The sequence below is a fragment of the Schistocerca serialis genome, chromosome 10, assembly GCF_023864345.2.
Source record: "Schistocerca serialis cubense isolate TAMUIC-IGC-003099 chromosome 10, iqSchSeri2.2, whole genome shotgun sequence".
In the NCBI taxonomy this organism is placed as follows: Eukaryota; Metazoa; Arthropoda; class Insecta; order Orthoptera; family Acrididae; genus Schistocerca; species Schistocerca serialis.
In genome coordinates this window covers 209,674,852-209,695,803 of record NC_064647.1, presented here as the reverse complement: position 1 = coordinate 209,695,803, position 20,952 = coordinate 209,674,852, and the positions used below count along the sequence as shown (strand labels likewise).

At 45.6% G+C, this 20,952-nt stretch overlaps 1 protein-coding gene across 1 annotated transcript in view; it reads left to right on the top strand.

Moving 5' to 3' along the window:
- The first annotated feature begins 240 nt into the window (after positions 1–240).
- Positions 241–20,952, top strand: part of LOC126424998 (uncharacterized) — a 39,755-nt gene continuing 19,043 nt past the window's right edge. The window contains exons 1-2 of the mRNA XM_050087897.1: positions 241–344; positions 15,310–15,419. Of these exons, the coding sequence (XP_049943854.1) occupies positions 15,345–15,419 (75 nt within the window). The 5' untranslated portion in view covers positions 241–344; positions 15,310–15,344. The remainder of the gene's footprint in view (positions 345–15,309; positions 15,420–20,952) is intronic.

Sequence of the window (20,952 nt, the reverse complement as noted above, 5' to 3'; positions counted from 1 at the left end):
TTAGATGACTGTGCTCCTTCTCACCTGCTTCATTTACTAAGTTTTTCTGTTCTCTACTTTCGTCATATACATACACCATTTCCTGTGTTATCTGGGTATTTCCGCTAGGCCTTGTTCATTTCGCTGTCTTCAGTATTTCATCTCGGGTCGTCTCGCGCACGAGTGCCGCTTTCGTATCATATCGTTTACCCAGCTGATAACGCTCTGAGGAAGTCACAGTTTCCTTTCTCTTCCTTCAGCCAAGCCGTTTTCATACGCTGGCTACGCGCAAGCAGAGCACCGTGTGACAGGAGAGAAACCCCGTGAGGCGAAGCTGGGATGCAGAAGGAGTCTGTGCTCTCAAGGTGAGTTCCCTGTACTGTTGCAGTCTTCTTCGCAGACCATTGTTTGTGATGTGACTGTCACTGATTCAATAAAGAACCTTCTGTGACATGCTCGATTTTCACTATTTTGAAGATTTGTTTGATGCATGAAACGTTGTCAGGATACGCAGGGATGTTTCCATGGTTACGGCTACGACATATGCGCAGATGTGTTAATGTGATTCTCATGTCAGAGACATGTTTATGAACTCGTCTCGTATTTGGGTACCAGACCAAAAATTACATATGTGTGGCTGTCCATACGGAACCGAAAACGAGATGTAACCATACATTCATGTCGCAGCATTTCGAACTTCTGGAACATTTTCTGGGCCGAAATTAATTTTTTTTAAATAGTGACTTCTTACAATAGCTTCATTAATGCTACCAGTTTTTGTCAAACAACCTACTATCAACAAGTACAAAAAAGTGATATTAATTACAGGACATGCACAGTGATTAGAAGGATTCGTCAGTGTATCGATCGTGTCAGAATAATAACAAAATACAGTTGACTCACGAAAGGACCAAGTCAAAGGAACCGTTCAAGAAGTTCGATCGGGAGTAGAGTTTAAAGTCTGGCAGATCATGGGACAATCAGGAAACAGTCGAAATAAAGAGTCTGAGATTAAAAATTTAAGTGTAGTTTCAATAGCGCATTTTTTACTTACAAAGCCATAACTATGACTCAAAGTACAAGAAAGTCGATTTTTTAACTTATTAATGCATTTTTATTTTAAAATTTCAAGCGTAAGACATGTAACATAGAAAACTTTATTTTCATTCATTTTTCCATGCTGCGCATACTGTTATCTGCGCTCTCATTTTCGCCATAAATATTCTTAAAAACAATTGACTTAGGGATCCACCCTTCGGTAGCAGAGAATTCGTCAATACCTATAGTGACAGCAAAAGATTTATCCGCACCTCACATGTAACACGTGCGTTTCGTCCTCTGCACTAACCAAGGCATGTGAACTAGCTGTGAATTTTTAGGCTTTTGTAATATCACGAAACAGTTGGCTCTAGCGTTCATACTTCTGCTCAGGTGCAGGCACATGTAATGTTTCTTATTTTATTTATTAACTAGCCTTTCCGTGTGGTTTTGCTCGAGTACGCATTCGAGACTGCACACAACTCCTCTTCCTCTTCGTCTCTGTCCACCTCTTCCCCCCCCCCCCCCCCCCCCGCATCTACCTATCCATCTCCTCCGTTCCACCGTATCTTTCTACCCTCACCCTCTGTCTATGCTCTCCTTCCAGTCTCTGTACCCATCCTCCCCTCCCTCCCCCTCCACCCTGTTACTTTTTATCTGTCCAGTACTCCTCTACACCTTCTACCTGCTCCTGCATCTCTCCTTCTTCACCCCTCTTTCTATCAATCTCATCCTCCCCCCCTCTCGCAGATCATCTCTTTCTCCCCCTCTCTGTGTACGTCTCCTCTCTGTCTCAATTTCTGCTCTCTCTTGCTCCCTCTCTCCCTAGCCACCCCCTTGTGTCTCCCTATCTGTGTCATTCCTTCCTCTATCCATGACAACATTCGCCCCAGCCACGCCGAGCCACACTTGTAACCTCTGCAAAACTCATCGATATCGCAGGCCAATACTACTACAAGTCAACACAGCTGTTGTGCAGGGCAGCCTACACAGCAGGGGCTGAAAGAAACACATTGTTGCCTGTATGTCCACTTCTATTGGAGCGTAGAGATTATAAACCCCACAGTGCTCATACTTGTAAGGTTTTCTGTCAGTGTGGTAAAGTTGGTTAATATTGATCCAGGGGCTTGGGAGGACATCCTGGACATACATACATACATACATACATACTGTCCGTCCCTCTCTGTCCGTCTATCTAAGCGAGCAAGCACCATAGCTGACTGGGGTTCATCCACTGACAGATTTTCCACTGCTGCACCTGCTGTGCAGTCCAAAGATAAAATGGATGAGCTCCTTGACACCATAGTGATGAAAACGAGTTGTAATTTAATTTTTTCTAGATTAACTGCATTTTATAAGAATGACCACTGAACCTGCAATTTGAGAAAAATCTCATGTCAGAGAACCACTATAGTTGACATGTTTACTTCCTGGGTTTGGTGCTGGGCAACAGTGTGAAAATCCGAAAACCATTGCGGAGAAAGCACTGTGGCCATCAACTTTCTAACCTTCCTGCTTCTGGCGGTTTGTTAAGGACATATTGAACTGTGGCCCCTATGTAATAAAAAGACAGCCTCTGTTTCACCAGTATTTGAACTCGCTCCACTCGAATATTCAGTTCATCTTGCAAGTGAAAAAAGATGGCAACTTACAATTTCTATATCACATGCCTAGAAAAAAACAGATAGAATTCTGGGATGCAGTCTCTACTGCAAAGGGGCCCACAGAGAATCACGTTTTCATGCAAAAACGTGTTTTCACCATGCATAATGTGGTTGTGTCTTATTCTCCCTGGTTTATAAAGAATATATGCGGTCTTCGATATCAACAGCATGCCAGTTCCGCTGGAAGACCGTAGTAGGATGTTACTACAGAAAGGTTATTTTGGTAAACAAGTACAATTTGCATTCTGATGATTCAAATGGTTCAAATAGCTCTGAGCACTATGGGACTCAACTGCTGAGGTCATTAGTCCCCTAGAACTTAGAACTAGTTAAACCTAACTAACCTAAGGACATCACAAACAACCATGCCCGAGGCAGGATTCGAACCTGCGACCGTAGCGGTCTTGCGGTTCCAGACTGCAGCGCCTTTAACCGCACGGCCACTTCGGCCGGCCATTCTGATGAAATCGATTTCAGTGTGGCAAGCAAATGAAGATGTGGAGGCAGTTACGGGAATGGCCTTGTTGCCGTATTTTGCAGGCACACCTTCAATATAGAAAGAATCCTGAAGAAACCATCAAAATTGAGGAATTTGTTGGGGTCTATCAAAGATGATCTTGGGACCTTGGCCTTAATAAACACGGTGTATATAAAATCCCGGTCTAATGTAGGAAATTTTGGACTGGTCAGACATACTGAACCGTAATAGGACATGGTGTTGAATACCATCGACTACACGCCTCAGCCACACTGGCAAATCAGCAGTACAAGAGCACTGAACACGGGGCATTGCATGTATCATGAGAAGACAGAAGTTTTTACCTTCAGCTTCGTTACTGTGGGACAGTACATTTTCTAATGAAAAGTAATCCGGGAGAACTGAGTGTCTTCGTAGACTAGTCATTCGCTGTCACCTAAGGAACAGATTCATAAGACACATGTCAACCCTTCTAAAGCTGCACAAATCGACTGTTGTCAACAGTACTGTGAAGCGAAAATGCGAAATAACAACCACGGTTAAACCAAAACCACGCAGACCCCGCGTGCTAATGAATAAGAACCGTCAAGCATTACGGAAGGTAGTTGTTAAGGGGGGTAGGACGCCAAACGCGCCCACTTGGAGCAGGAGAGGCATCAGAGGACATTTTAATTCCCAGTGTCTATACTTTTACAAATAAATTCATAAAACTTTGTCAGCATCACCGGGAAGGATTCAGGATTCACACTCATTGCAGTGGAAGTTCGAAAACATAACAAAATAAATTTTTTTACGTGTGAAATTTCATCATTTTTTCACTTACTAATGGCTGCATTTATTGCTATAGGTACGCTTTTCTTCATAAGTTAGAGAGATTCTTCGATGAATTTTGCGCAGCATACATACCATACTGACAGGTGTATGAAACTCTAGAATTTATTTAATTTATGAAAAACGAATGAACTTCATGTTTAGAAAAAACACAAATTTTATAGTTAATTACCTTAATTTTTACCACAGTTTCTAATAGATTTGGGAAATTCTAGAGTTTCTTACACCTTTAAGTATGGTTTGTATGCTGTGCAAAATTCATCGAAGAATCTCTCTTACTTACGAAGAAAAGTGTACCTATAGCAACAAATGCTGCCTTTAGGAAGTGAAAAAAAAATGATGAAATTTCACATGTAAAAAAATTACTTCGTTATGTTTTCGAACTTCCACTGCAATGAGTGTGAATCCTGAATCCTTCCCGGTGATGCTGACAAAGTTTTATGAATTTATTTGTAAAAGTATAGACAGTGGAAATTAAAATGTCCTGTGGTGCCTCTCCTGCTGCAAGTCGGACCGTTTGACGTCCCACCCCCTTAAAACACGTACGGAATCAGCGTAAGGAGTCACTCAACACCTTCAAAGCGTTACCCACAGTAAACCTAGTCCAATGACTGTGCATAAGGAGTTAAAAATAACGGTGTGCAATGGTCAAGCAGATCCCAGTAAGTCACGCATTTTCTGTGACGGTTGATAAGTGAAGCTTGAAGTGATACGAAGAGAGAGGCCAGTGGACAATGTGCGACTGCAAACAAATGATGCCGGGTGATGTATCATCCTACAGCCTATGGCAGTCTGATGGAAGCGTTTCAGTTTGGTGAATGCCTGGGGAACGTTACCGACCACCATGTGTAGTGCCAAAAGTGAAGTGTGGAGGATATGGTGTTAGGTTAGCGGGCCCGCCCGGCTAGCCGCGCGGACTAACGCACTGATTCCCGAGCGGGAAGACGAGCCGGTCCCCGGCACGAATCCAAATGGTTCAAATGGCTCTGAACACTATGGGACTTAACTGCTGAGGTCATCAGTCCCCTAGAACTTAGAAATACTTAAACCTAACTAACCTAAGGACATCACACACATCCATGCCCGAGGCAGGATTCGAACCTGCGACCGTAGTGGTCGCGCGTTTCCAAACTGTAGCGCCTAGAACCGCTCGGCCACTCCGGCCGGGAGCACGAATCCCCCCGGCGGATTTGTGTCGCGGTCCGGCATCCCGGCCAGCCAGTGGATGGTTTTTAGGACAGTTTTCCATCTACTTCGGCGAATGCTCGCTGGTTCCCCATATTCCGCCTCAGTTACACTGTGTCGGCGATTGCTCTGGACAAACACCGTTTCCCCCCTACGTCATCATCATAATTATTCTACCACGCAAACCTTTGGGGTTACACTCGTCTGGTATGAGACGTTCCCAGAGGGGGGGAGGGGGTGGTTCCAATGGGGGGGGGGGGGGGGGGTGGCTGAACCACACAACAACCCAGAGTTCGGTGTGGAACGGCAGTGGGGTGGGTGGACTGTTGTGGAGTTGTGAACCACTGAGGACTACGGCAGGACGAGGCCTCTCCCTTGTTTATGGGTCCCCAGTTTAATAAATACATACACTCATGCTCATAAATTAAGGATAACTGCAGAATGTGGTGCCACACAACGTGGCACTACACAACACTGGTGCTAATAGCATAGGCACATAGGGAACACACGCGACACAGATCTGTAAGTCCATGGTATGGGTGATAAGCTGAGAAAACCGTCCCGAAACACGTGTGCTACAAAACGCCACTGTTTCCTGTGCATGTACCCCAACATCAATATTGGATATGATCACCATGCACATAGGCCGCACAACGGGTTGGCATACTGTGGATCAGGTGGTCGAGCAGCTGCTGGGGTACAGCCTCCCTTTCTTGCACCAGTGCCTGTCGGAGCTCCTGAAGTGTCCCAGGGGTGTGAAAATGTGCAGCAATACGTCGGCCGAGAGCATCCCAGACGTGCTCGATGGGGTTTAGATCTGGAGAACGGGCAGGCCACTCCATCCGCCTGACATCTTCTGTTTCAATGTACTCCTCCACTGCACCCCTGAAACGGCGGACATACTGGTGCAAAATGACGTCCCGGGAATGCACCTTGCAGGTCTCTGGGCGAATACACCATGTCTGTTCAGTCGTCTCTAGACTGCGTGTCTGGTGACAACCGTTCCAGAGGCTGTGGTAAGGTCCCAAACAAGGCCGTCTGCAGGCACTGATGGTGAGATATTGGTCTCCTTGTGGTGTTGTACACTGTGGACGTCTCGTACTGTAGCCCCTGGACACGTTTGACCAGCATACAGTCTCCCTAATGTTCTACCACTCATAACGTCATCAATATGTGTTCTTTGAGCCATTTTCTACACACAGTCACCATTAGCACGTCTGAAAACGTCCGCAAACTTACTCCCCACATCGTAATCTGACATGCACCAACACACCCCTGCGTATGTGGACTGTTGCCAGCGTCACCGTGAGACGACCGCAGGTCAAATGCACCGCATGGTCATACCCCAAGGTGCTTTAAGCTCGCAAACGCCCACCAGAGCGCTGTTTCACGATGTATCAGCATTATCCTTAATTTATGAGCATGAGAGTAGTACGTACGTACATACATACATACATATATTAAGTGATCGAAAGTGTCTGGACACCCCCAAAAACATACGATTTTCATATCACGAGCATTGTGCTGCCACCTACTGTCAGGTATTCCACATTAGCCGCCCTCAGTAGTCATTAGACATAGGAGGTGGTGCAGGCGATGCCGTGCTGTTAATTGTCTGCTACCGCAGCCCATTAACGCTAAATTTCGCCGCACTGTCCAAACGGATACGATCGTCGTACGTCCTACATTGATTTCTGTGGTTATTTCACGCAGTGCGCCTCCATAGCGTAGCGGTAGCGTTACCGCCTACCACGCAGGGGGCCCGGGCACAATGACACCAACATTGTGCTAGGAGGAGATTTTAACTGCGTAACTGCACCAGAAGATCAGATCCCGGTACCGAATCTATGCATGGAGCTGCAAGAGCTCATAAGGCGTCTAAAACTTGACGACTCGTGGCGTCTGCTCAACAAAGAGAACACAGAGTTCACTTTTCATTACAACAGGGGGAAAAGCAGATTAGACAGGGTGTACGTGAGCAGAGAGTTGGGCGCCTCTGTATCGCACGTAGAGGTCTGCCCAGTGATTTTCTCTGATCACTGCGCATACGAAACCAAAATCCACCTGCCGAGAAGAAAGACCGCTGGACAAAAGGCGAGATGGAAACTAAACGTCAAACACCTCAAAGACGAGAAACTACGGTCGGAAATCTCCAACACAGTAGGGAAATGCTCAGAAAGACGTCACGCATACAACTCCACTATAGAGTGGTGGACAGAACTTGGCAAGCCAGCGATCAGAAGAGCACTGATCAGATACAGCGCGGAAAAAGCATACTGGAAGAAAAGCACAGCAGACTTCTACGCACTCTGTCTTAAGGACGCACTTAACGCCCCTGCTGACGACCTACAGTACCTGACGCGCGTGAGAAGATTAAAAGCACGTCTGCTCAACATGAAACGGCAGCGAATGGAAGGCGTCATCGCTCGCAGTCAAACGCACGGCGTCATCGAGGATGAGCCCGCCACACTGCACCACTTAGTCAGGGAAAGGCAAAGGGCAAACAGCAAGGTTATCTCCGAACTCCTCGATAAGGACGGAAACAAGCTGTCCACAAAGCGGGAAATTGTGGACCACGTGGAAAACCACTTCGAAAAGCTCTTCAGAAGCGAAGAGACGGACGATGCCGAAACGGCAGACATCCTGCTGGAGACACGTCGGTTCTTGACCAATCAAGATCGGGCGCTACTGACAGAAAACGTGACAGAGGATGAGGTGAGAGCCACCCTCAAAGACAGCGCAAACGGCAGAGCACCAGGAGCCGACGGCATCCCCAAGGAATTCTACAGCCAGCTCTGGGACCAAGTAGGAAGACATTTGACAGAAATGGTGAACGAAATCCTAAACGGGACAGCAGTACCGGCCTCCTTTCTGGAAGGGACGGTAATCCTTCTCCCAAAAACAAAGGCAGCGAAACACATCGAAGAGTTCAGGCCCATAACATTGCTGAATGCAGATTACAAGATTGCCGCGAAATGCCTCGCAAATAACATCAAGACTGCGTTAATGAAGGCGATCAGCCCGTGGCAAACGTGTGCAGTGCTCGGCAGGAGCATATTCGACGCCGCCTGCGCATACAGAGACGTAATTGCGCACGCCGCCACCAGCAGAACGACCGCAGCAATAATTTCTGTTGACTTCCACAAGGCTTTCGACAGGATCAGCCACCGATATCTCCTGCAAACGTTAACCAAACTCGGATTCGGACAAAAATTCACCGACATTATAAGAAACTTTCTAAAGAACGCCTCATCGATAATAACTGTAAATGGATGGACAACAAAAAGGTTAAAACTAGGCAAGTCAGTAAGGCAAGGCTGCCCGTTGTCCATGGCCCTCTTCGCGGCAGCGCTTGAGCCACTGCTACGTAAACTGGCTGCAAGCCTGCACGGTTACCAAATCGGGCAGCAGAAGGTCACATGCATGGCCTACGCCGACGATGTGGGAATCTTTGTCAACAACGAGCAGGAGATAGACGAAATAGAACCGATAATCAAAACATTTCAAAACGCATCGGGAGCAAGGGTAAATCCCAGAAAAACCGTGCTGCTCCCCATTGGCAACGGAAGTCTGACCATCAACAGGGAGTGGTATCGAGTAACCGAGACCCACAAAACATTAGGGATACTCATCCAAAAATGCCCACTAAAGATGGCGACACAGAACTGGCGAACAACCCTACATACACTCATGGAAATGGAAAAAAGAACACATTGACACCGGTGTGTCAGACCCACCATACTTGCTCCGGACACTGCGACAGGGCTGTACAAGCAATGATCACACGCACGGCACAGCGGACACACCAGGAACCGCGATGTTGGCCGTCGAATGGCGCTAGCTGCGCAGCATTTGTGCACCGCCGCCGTCAGTGTCAGCCAGTTTGCCGTGGCATACGGAGCTCCATCGCAGTCTTTAACACTGGTAGCATGCCGCGACAGCGTGGACGTGAACCGTATGTGCAGTTCACGGACTTTGAGCGAGGGCGTATAGTGGGCATGCGGGAGGCCGGGTGGACGTACCGCCGAATTGCTCAACACGTGGGGCGTGAGGTCTCCACAGTACATCGATGTTGTCGCCAGTGGTCGGCGGAAGGTGCACGTGCCCGTCGACCTGGGACCGGACCTCAGTGACGCACGGATGCACGCCAAGACCGTAGGATCCTACGCAGTGCCGTAGGGGACCGCACCGCCACTTCCCAGCAAATTAGGGACACTGTTGCTCCTGGGGTATCGGCGAGGACCATTCGCAACCGTCTCCATGAAGCTGGGCTACGGTCCCACACACCGTTAGGCCGTCTTCCGCTCACGCCCCAACATCGTGCAGCCCGCCTCCAGTGGTGTCGCGACAGGCGTGAATGGAGGGACGAATGGAGACGTGTCGTCTTCAGCGATGAGAGTCGCTTCTGCCTTGGTGCCAATGATGGTCGTATGCGTGTTTGGCGCCGTGCAGGTGAGCGCCACAATCAGGACTGCATACGACCGAGGCACACAGGGCCAACACCCGGCATCATGGTGTGGGGAGCGATCTCCTACACTGGCCGTACACCACTGGTGATCGTCGAGGGGACACTGAATAGTGCACGGTACATCCAAACCGTCATCGAACCCATCGTTCTACCATTCCTAGACCGGCAAGGGAACTTGCTGTTCCAACAGGACAATGCACGTCCGCATGTATCCCGTGCCACCCAACGTGCTCTAGAAGGTGTAAGTCAACTACCCTGGCCAGCAAGATCTCCGGATCTGTCCCCCATTGAGCATGTTTGGGACTGGACGAAGCGTCGTCTCACGCGGTCTGCACGTCCAGCACGAACGCTGGTCCAACTGAGGCGCCAGGTGGAAATGGCATGGCAAGCCGTTCCACAGGACTACATCCAGCATCTCTACGATCGTCTCCATGGGAGAATAGCAGCCTGCATTGCTGCGAAAGGTGGATATACACTGTACTAGTGCCGACATTGTGCATGCTCTGTTGCCTGTGTCTATGTGCCTGTGGTTCTGTCAGTGTGATCATGTGATGTATCTGACCCCAGGAATGTGTCAATAAAGTTTCCCCTTCCTGGGACAATGAATTCACGGTGTTCTTATTTCAATTTCCAGGAGTGTACAATACGAGGGCTCGCCAGGACTCACTCGAGTAGACATTTAACATTAGGACAAAAAGCAGAATTGATCAACACAACGATCCTGTCGAAAGCCTGGTACGTGGCACAGATATTGAGTGCACCAACAGAAATCGCCCGAGCGATACAAGGAGCCGTCTACTACCTGCTGTGGAGGCGGGAAATATTCAAAGTATCGCAGGCGACGTGCTCACTGAAGAAGGAGCAAGGAGGGCTGGGGCTGGTGGACGTCAGGACAAAGTGTGCTGCGCTGCTGCTCCACAGAGCAATCCAAATGGAGGGGAGGGCAAAAACAAAGACAGCATCACGGCCTGCCTAATAAACATCTACAGGCCACGATCAGAAGAAGCGCCGGTAGACACCAGTCACATACCGTTTAAGATCGACACATCAGGCAACTGATCCTCGATAAAAGTTACGCACTGCCCACCGTAACAAACCCGCAGCTAAGGACGGCGAAAAACATCTACGGCGCACTAAGAGGGCAAACACACAGAACAAGAATCGAGATAAAATCTCCAGACCACGACTGGCCAGTCGTCTGGAGAAATATCTCAGAAAAAGCAGTACCGGAGCCCGCCAGATCTACGTGGTACAAGGTAGTGCACAACACCGTACCGACCAACGAGAGGCTGGCGCGAATCCGGATAAAAGAATCGCCCAATTGTGAAACGTGCAACGAAAAGGACACTGTAGAGCACCGTTTCCTATGCAGGGCAACCAGCAACATATGAGAGACAAGCAAGAAGATAATAGCCCACATGAACAGAAGCGACCCAAGAAACATCCAAGTCACGGCTCTCACCGTGCCTGACGCGAAACCGTTCCCTAGGCCAAAACGAACGGCCACGATGTGGATACTCGCCATGACTGCACACGCAGTCATTCCCAAAAAGCAGTCAGACAGCGTGCAGTTCCTCACGGACTTGTGGGAAGAGCGCAAGAGGGCAAAACAACGCGCTACATATCGTCAGACTTTGCACAACTTCCTGGAGACCCCGCTGACCGCCGCCTTCAGGGACGCCCTGTCTGCCGCCACGTGACGTGTCGTGTCCGCCGCCGCCGCCGCCGCCGCCACCGCCGCCGCCGCCGCCGCCGCCGCTGCCATCGCCGCCGTCCACCGCCACAAACCCCCCCACGCCCTTGCCGCAGTCGCAGAAGTCCTCCCACATCCCAAAAGCACCGACAGTGATGCGTGTGTTAAAGTGCTAAAGTGCTTTTTATTAAAAAAGAAAAAAAAGTGACAGTGAAAAGTGATCGAACGCGTAAAAGTTTACAATATAGTGTCAATATAACCGTAGCAAAGGCTATTTACAATTTGTACAGAAACCAGATGGCAGTTATAAGAGTCGAGGGACATGAAAGGGAAGCAGTGGTTGGGAAGGGAGTAAGACAGGGTTGTAGCCTCTCTCCGATGTTGTTCAATCTGTATATTGAGCAAGCAGTAAAGGAAACAAAAGAAAAATTCGGAGTAGGTATTAAAATTCATGGAGAAGAAATAAAAACTTTGAGGTTCGCCGATGACATTGTAATTCTGTCAGAGACAGCAAAGGACTTGGAAGAGCAGTTGAATGGAATGGACAGTGTCTTGAAAGCAGGATATAAGATGAACATCAACAAAAGCAAAACAAGGATAATGGAATGTAGTCTAATTAAGTCAGGTGATGCTGAGGGAATTAGATTAGGAAATGAGGCACTTAAAGTAGTAAAGGAGTTTTGCTATTTGGGGAGCAAAATAACTGATGATGGTCGAAGTAGAGAGGATATAAAATGTAGGCTGGCAATGGCAAGGAAAGCGTTTCTGAAGAAGAGAAATTTGTTAACATCCAGTATTGATTTAAGTGTCAGGAAGTCTTTTCTGAAAGTATTCGTATGGAGTGTAGCCATGTATGGAAGTGAAATATGGACGATAAATAGTTTGGACAAGAAGAGAATAGCAGCTTTCGAAATGTGGTGCTACAGAAGAATGCTGAAGATTAGATGGGTAGATCACATAACTAATGAGGAAGTATTGAATAGGATTGGGGAGAAGAGAAGTTTGTGGCGCAACTTGACCAGAAGAAGGGATCGGTTGGTAGGACATGTTCTGAGGCATCAAGGGATCACCAATTTAGTATTGGAGGGGAGCGTGGAGGGTAAAAATTATAGAGGGAGACCAAGAGATGAATACACTAAACAGATTCAGAAGGATGTAGGTTGCAGTAGGTACTGGGAGATGAAAAAGCTTGCACAGGATAGAGTAGCATGGAGAGCTGCATCAAACCAGTCTCAGGACTGAAGACCACAACAACAACAACAACAATAACCGTAGCTCCGAGTGTCCCTTTGTCTTTTGTGTTTTTGTGTTTTTTTTGTTTTTTTTCTACCTTCCATCGTGTGCAATCGAGAGGTGTGCGAAACTGTGAGTACCACAAAACTATTATAGGCGTATCAGTACAACAAACTAGTGATTTACATGCTTATATATGTCTGTCTTTCCACCACGAATAGTTTCCTCCTTTCAGTCTTCCTCACTCTCACGCACCACCGATGGTAAACTAGCTCTAAAATTGCACTATATAATGCTTCCTAGTGAATTGCTCTTTGCTCAATCGAAAAAAAAAATAGGTTTAATGATTCGCTAAAATAGTAATGTCCTTTTTCTTTTGTCATGGATTATTTAATATGTTAAGATAGTTTTTCATGAGGGTTTCCCCGTTGGATACCACTTTACCCATCAAACAAGAGCTGACAACTGATACACTCGTTAATATTTCTATCAAACTGGTGTCATGCCTAGTGCATGTCCCACTAAGGTCTCGTTTTTCAAGACCCAACGTAAAATGCCTCCCCCTTGTCTTCTAACACAAGATTTAAAGAGAGGATAGTAATAACACAACATTATTTTAAAATGAATAGAGCACATCCTCAACTCAAAACATCTACAAAAATAATAACAATAATAATACCATAACTAGTAATAAGTAAAATTCCATAAAATAACTTTGTTTTCTTATATACTAATTATTCTCTGTAAATAACTAGATCGTACAATCAATGCTTACTCCATATTCACTCTGCCATACGTATAAATGTAGCGTACAAAGGCTCAGAAAAGCTAAATTGCTAAACTACAACAATAAACGGTGCAAGAAACAACTAAAAAAACCTCTGACTGACAGACTTTCGAAAAATATTAAAAAAAATTAAAAAAAAAGATACAAAATGAAATCATTACCTGGACAGTACAGTAACAGAAAAATAAAAATAAAGAATGGATTGTCTCGTCTTTACAAGTAAAATGTAAACTGTATTTTGTAAAACGAAATTGTTATTTTGTAAATAAAAGTCTATATACGTTAAAAAAAAAGGTTCGATTCCCGGCAAGGGACTGGGTGTTGTGTGTCCATCATCATTTTCATCGCCATTAACTCGCAAGTCCCTGATGTGGCGTCACCTAAAAAGGACTTGCAATATGGCGGCCGAACTCCCCCGCATGAGGCCTCCAGGCCAAAAATTCCACACGACCATTTACATTTTTTTTCATGAAGTGTTGCTTGTCTATTGGCACTGACAACCACACAAACTCCGCTGCTCTCGGTTGTTAACTGAAGGCCGTAGACCACTGCATTATCTATGGTGAGAAGTAATGCCCGAAATCTGGTGTTCTCAGCAAACTCTTGACACTATGAATCTCAGAATATTGAATTCCCTAACGGTTTTCGAAACAATGTGTCCAGCTAAAAATCCACTGTTAATTCTCGTCATGCGACCATAATCGCATGGGAAACATTTTCAAATGAATCACCTCAGTTCCGCCAATGCACTGCCTTTTTGTACCTTGTGTATGCGATAGTACCGCCATCTGTGTCTGTGTATATCGCTATCACATAACTTTTGTCACCTCAGTGTATTGTTATATGAACACTTATCAGATTGCATGCTTCCATGTGACAATATGCCTATTCCTAAAAAAAAAGGTATATTAAAAAAATAGTTTTGTAGCTCAGTACTGCATTCCTTTTTTGTGCAGAAGTTATATTCACCAGAGGGAATTGCAGATCATTTTTCCATAGTATTGTTGTCCTATACAGGGGAGGCAGAGTACTTACGTTAACAGACGACAGACGTCTTATCCAGAGAAAAGCAGTCAAGCATCGACGAAAGCAGTCAAGCATCGACGAAAGCAGTCAAGCATCGACGAAAGCAATCAAGTACCGATAAAAGCAATCAAGTACCGATAAAGCAATCAAGTACCGAAAAAGCAATCAAGTACCGATAAAAGCAATCAAGTACCGATAAAAGCAATAAAGTACCGATAAAAGCAATCAAGTGCCGATAAAAGCAATCAAGTATCTATAATAGCTTAATCCTCGATGAAAGTAAACAAGCCTCGATGAAAGTAAACAAGCCTCGATGAAAGTAAACAAGCCTCGATGAAAGTAAACAAGCCTCGATGAAAGTAAACAAGCCTCGATGAAAGTAAACAAGCCTCGATGAAAGTAAACAAGCCTCGATGAAAGTAAACAAGCCTCGATGAAATCAAACAAGCCTCGATGAAATCAAACAAGCCTCGATGAAATCAAACAAGCCTCGATGAAATCAAACAAGCCTCGATGAAATCAAACAAGCCTCGATGAAATCAAACAAGCCTCGATGAAATCAAACAAGCCTCGATGAAATCAAACAAGCCTCGATGAATTCAAACAAGCCTCGATGAATTCAAACAAGCCTCGATGAAATCAAACAAGCCTCGATGAAATCAAACAAGCCTCGATGAAATCAAACATACCTCGATGAAATCAAACAAGCCTCGATGAAATCAAACAAGCCTAAATGAAATCAAACAAGCCTCAATGAAATCAAACAAGCCTCTTAAACGAGCCTCAATGAAATTAAACAAGTTACATGCTCAGCAAACCAGCAGGAGGTACGGAGCATATGCAGTATGACCGCTCACTACAGTTTGGCCATTAATTTCTGATTGTTCTTCCAGTTTCTGTGTGAAATGTCTCATCCATTTGTTACAGGGCAACTTTCCAATCAGGAAACCAGTGGCACAGAGATGGATGTTGCCACTCACTGTTGCTATGCGTGGTCCCTTGGGACAGGCACCATCATCATTGGCGTCTTGAATATGGTGAGTACACAAGAAAAAAAAAACGGTATGTTACTATCTGGATTGACAGCTTCACCTGTGTGCTGTACTTCACTTGTGATCTCTTCCAATTTCACTTGATACTCTTTTCTTCTGTTTTCTCAAGCCATCAGCCTCTCCACCGGGTTAATGCCCTTCCATCCCTTCCTGACTTGTGCTATCCTCTTCATCTGTACGTGGTTACTACACCCTGCATTCTCTATAACCTTTTTTGGCGTATTCCAATCCTCGTACACCAATATTTTTTCCCTCTATTGCTCCTTGCAGCCCAAGATGCCTTGGATGCCATAGCATATGTCTCACTAATCTGTCCCTTCTAATCAATTCCTTCCCCAGACTTCTTTCCCCAACTTTTTTATTAATATACACTAGTTCATTTTGAACTTTATCTGCTCACTTAATTTTTAGCATCCTTAGGTTAGATACACGAAAGTAACATTTAATTGTGAAAAAGTATCTAACTTACAGAAATTTTAGATACAGCACTGAATGCATTATATCTTCAGACTTTGCTCGCTAATCTTCAATGTGATTACCTTCTGCAACACGACAAACCTCCCATTGTTAATCTATTTCCTGCCAAATCCTATGAAAGAAGTCTTGATGTATGGTGGCAGCTGCTCGTGTTATCCGTTGTCGCAACTCGTCAACGTTTTCTAGAAGCGGAGCAACAAACACTGCCTTTAATGTAAACCCATACACAGGAGTCCATTGAGGTTACATCAGGCGATCGTGGTGGCCAAGAAATTGTTGCACCACGTTCAGTCCAAGTCGGCACATTCCTACGGACATAAGCGACGACTTCACTATGATAATGTGACGGCGCGCCATCTTGCCGAAAAATAAATTCTGTGCCCATACCCTGTTGTAATTGAAGCATTAGATAAGGTTCAAGCATGTCCGGTTACAGTTGCCTCAGCAAAAAAAAAAAAAAAAAAAAAAAAAAAAAAAACCTTAAATCTTGATAGAGCTTACAGCGCAAAAAATATTCACCTTATGCGAGTTCCGTACATGTTCGATTACGTGACGTTGTTTCTGGTCACCCCAGATCCGAACATTATGCTGATTCACCTTGCCGCAAGTAGGAAAGGTGGCTTCGCCATTCAAGAAAATCATCTTCAGTCTGCATTCTGTGAAACTTTTCTACACTAAACACAGCTCGTTTTTCCTAGTAACTTTGTCTTAAAGCTTGCGACAGTTCCAATTTGCAAGGTTTGAATGACAGGCGTTTCCGTAATACCTTCCACACGGCAACCCCAGGCATATTCAATTCTAAGGTGACATGTCTCGCTGATTCACCTGGACTACGGATGTAAGACCGCCGATCTTATTCAGTTGCTGCATAACAGACTCCTGGCCTACCCGGACGCTATGTGATACACAGACAGTTTCGGTGAGAAGATCGCGCCAGTTAATAACACTTTGTCTTTGTCATAAAGCTTGCGACAGTTCCAATTTGCAAGGTTTGAATGACAGGCGTTTCCGTAATACCTTCCACACGGCAACCCCAGGCATATTCAATTCTAAGGTGACATGTCTCGCTGATTGACCTGGACTACGGATGTAAGACCGCCGATCTTATTCAGTTGCTGCATAACAGACTCCTGGCCTACCCGGACGCTATGTGATACACAGACAGTTTCGGTGAGAAGATCGCGCCAGTTAATAACACTTTGTCTTTGAAGTGATATCTTGTGATATTTAGTCTGGAGCTGTCTGTGAATTGTAGCAGCAGATTTGGATTCATGAAACGACAGATAACACTTCACCGTTATACGACTCGATGATGACTGTTGGAATAACTCATTAATGCATGCCACCTAGCGAGAGTGTCAGGAACTAAAGAGTGTTACACGGCAATAAAACTTGACGTTATATTGCATTCCGTGCTGTAATAACCGTTCCTGTAAGTTATTTGCCGTTTTCATAGTCAAAGGTTACGTTTGTATAATTATTAGATAAACAACCGCACTACTTCATCATCATTTTCTTTTTCGGATTTATAAGGGTCCAAACTTAACATCTGTATGATGCTGCATTCCAGATGGAATCTAATTTCTAATTTCTTAGTTTCAAACAGATGTCTTCCTTGTTTCGGCCGCTGTATTTAATCTTCCATTCCTGATGAGGGAAGCGTCTCATTTCTACCAGTTTGTCACCCCCGATTTGGTGTTAAGAACGTCACAGTTCTACCTCTCCTGATCAAATTATTCTTTGCTTTGTTTACTCGTAAGCTATATTAAGTGCTAAACATGATGTCCTAAGTCCTCACATCTAGGCAGAAAGGCCTAACTGCAGGATTGGTATTTGTTGCCCTTGCACATTTGTAACTGTTCCAAGTCTGTTCGATACTAAAAGCTTACAATTGTACAAGAAGTGCACACTTGAAGGATGTCAAAGTCTTCCATTTTATGACGCAAGTGCTGTTTAACCTTTCGTGGTATGTTTGGAGTAGGGGTAAACGCTTTTTGAGCCCACCGGTATTCCTGATAACTGGAAGCATTGTTGCCAGTTGTCAAGTACAAGCTGCAGAAGGCTACCGCCGGTACTGTATTAGTTGCCGACAACAGCGGCAACACTTAGACATTGTCATAGAAAAATAAACTAAACAGAGTTAGGGAACTCGCTCAACATACCTGTGCCAAAACCGCTGTAAGTATCAGGTAATTTATCTCGCCGTACCTGCTGTAAGTACCCTCTCGTATAACTAATCACAGTTACAAATTTTATGCGATCAGCTACACCATATAAATACGATGATGATTCTCTGGTTTGTGGGGTGCTCAGCTGCGCGATTATCAACGCCCGTACAACCTCCTAATCTGTACACAGTCCGGTCTCGCCATATTCACAAATGATGATGGAATGATGAGGACAACACAAACACCTAGTCCCCAGGGGAGAAAATCCCCGACCCCCGGCCGGGAATCGAACCTATGACCCCGTGATCCAGAGGCAACAATGCTAGCCACTAAACCACGAGCTGTGGACCAGAAATACGAATTACGACATCGTTGCAGTAATGGGAAACAGTGATCTCGAGAATGTTGATCTTAATTCTCTTTAAGCCCATTGTGCATCAATTGATTCCCGTTTCGGTCTGTGATGACCATCTTCAGATCTGTAGTAGCTGCCGATAGCCCCATCAGTCGATAGTTTACGTATGAAGCCTCAACAGGCTGGATGTCGTGTTACGGTTATTATTTCTGGACATGTCGGTTACATTCCGCATTTGATTTTGAGGTCGCCGTGTTCAGTTAAGCATTTTAAATCTGTAGGCTGCGTCATTATAGTCAACATCATAAAAAGTTGCCAATCGGGAAATAGTGGACTGCATATGAGTTTCAGTTACTAGGTTACGGATTAATTATTATCTCCGTCCATTAATACATTCCACAGCACAGTGGCTGGCATCTTAAGCATCTCGAGCTCGGTTCTTGTACTGCTCCAACATTACTGAGATGGGAACCTTGCAATTCAGTTCTTCTGAGACCAGTCCGAGAGTATTTCTAGTTTGGACTGATGTTGCTTATTGTTGGGAAACTATCAGGTCCGACTGGAGAACATTTTTCCACTCAAGTGAATTATCATCTTCCGCCAACCCCCCCCCCCCCCCCTCTTGCCTCATAGAACTTTCACCCTTGTCACTTTTAGCCGCTAATTGTGATACACAGTGTATATACGAGGGTTGCCCAGAAAGTAATGCACCGCATTTTTTTTCGCAGCCGAAAACCATGCTACGAATGCGAAACGTTACGTATGTATTGTTTGAAGTCTTCTGAGTGAGCGCGCCAAGTTTCCGTTACTTTCAACAAATAGCGTACCTGCAGGACAGTTTCAAAATGGCGTCTGTAGGTGATGTACGTTACAAGCAAGGTGCCGTCATTGAATTTCTCACTGCAGAGAAAGAAACTGTTGGGGATATTCGCAAACGCTTGTGCAAAGTCTGTGGAGCATCTGCTGTCGACGGAAGTACATTTAGTAGCTGGGCACGGAGGGTGAGGTCATCAAAAGGCGGTTCAGTGGAGCTCCAAGATTTGCAGCGGTCGGGGAGAACATCCACGGCTGTCACACCTGACCTAGCACCCTCGGACTTCCACTTGTTTGGTCCATTAAAGCATGCCATTAGTGGAAGACATTTTGAAGACGATGAGGAGGTGATTGAATCAGTGAAGCAGTGGCTCTGCCACCAGGACAGGGATTGATACCAACAGGGAATACACGCCCTTGTTTCGCACTGGAGGAAGGCCACAGAACGGGATGGAGATTACGTCGAAAAATAGGGCGTGCAGATAAAACACCATTCTTTCGTGTGTGTAATACTCATTATGATCAATAAACAATTGTTTCAGAAAAAAATGCGGAGCACTACTTTCTGGGCAACCCTCCCGAGTCTTGCACTTGGGCGGCCGTTAATGGCTGTGCGGTTCTCGGCGCTTCAGTCTGGAACCGCGCGACCGCTACGGTCACAGGTTCGAATCCTGCCTCGGACATGGATGTGTGTGATGTCCTTAGGTTAGTTAGGTTTAAGTAGTTCTAAGTTCCAGGGGACTGATGACATCAGAAGTTAAGTCCCATAGTGCTCAGAGCCATTTGAACCATTTGAATCTTGCACTTGGGCACCGATCTCAGCTTGATCCTCCAAGCAGCCGCTACTAATTGTGCAAAGTACTGTATAGAAATCTTACCGCTGTGGCGTCTCTTGTACCTATCCCAGCTTGGTGGCTTGTGTCGCTTTGGTTTTAAACTGGCCGTGTAAACTATAAGAAGAACTACCTGCTACAGTTTCCTCTAGTTGCTGAGTAATACAGTTTGTCTAATACTCCAAGAAGACTGGGAACCAAATTATTGGCCAGTGTTTTGCGACACATTCCCACAGGCAAAGTGCTGGATCCGCGAAGTGAGTGTGTGGTGTCACCGCCAGACACCACACTTGCTATGTGGTAGCCTTTAAATCGGCCGCGGTCCATTAGTATACGTCGGACCCGCGTGTCGCCACTATCAGTGATTGCAGACCGAGCGCCGCCACACGGCAGGTCTAGAGAGACGTCCTAGCACTCGCCCAGTTGTACAGCCGACTTTGCTAGCGATGGTTCACTGACAAATTACGCTCTCATTTGCCGAGACGATAGTTAGCATAGCCTTCAGCTACGTCATTTGCTACGACCTAGCAAGGCGCCATTATCAATTGCTATTTATCTTGCGATGCATGTACCGTCAGACCGATGTTCACCAATTATGGATTAAAGTTAAGTATTTCAGAAGCTACGTACTATTTTTGCTACTATAAAGACCCTGTCCTGTTCCAGACCTCACGCCATCTTGCGTGAGCTTAAACGCATGCCCTTCGGCCTCCCATCCTTGTGGATTGGCTGTCTTGCCAGTCCACAAGAAGAGTGCATGTCCATTTATACTTTCGGAAAAGACCCCACTTGTTCTGCATGTGACCTATAAGACACTGAAGATACTAAATAAGAAGATCGTGTTCAACGACAATTCAGCTTTTCAACCAGAT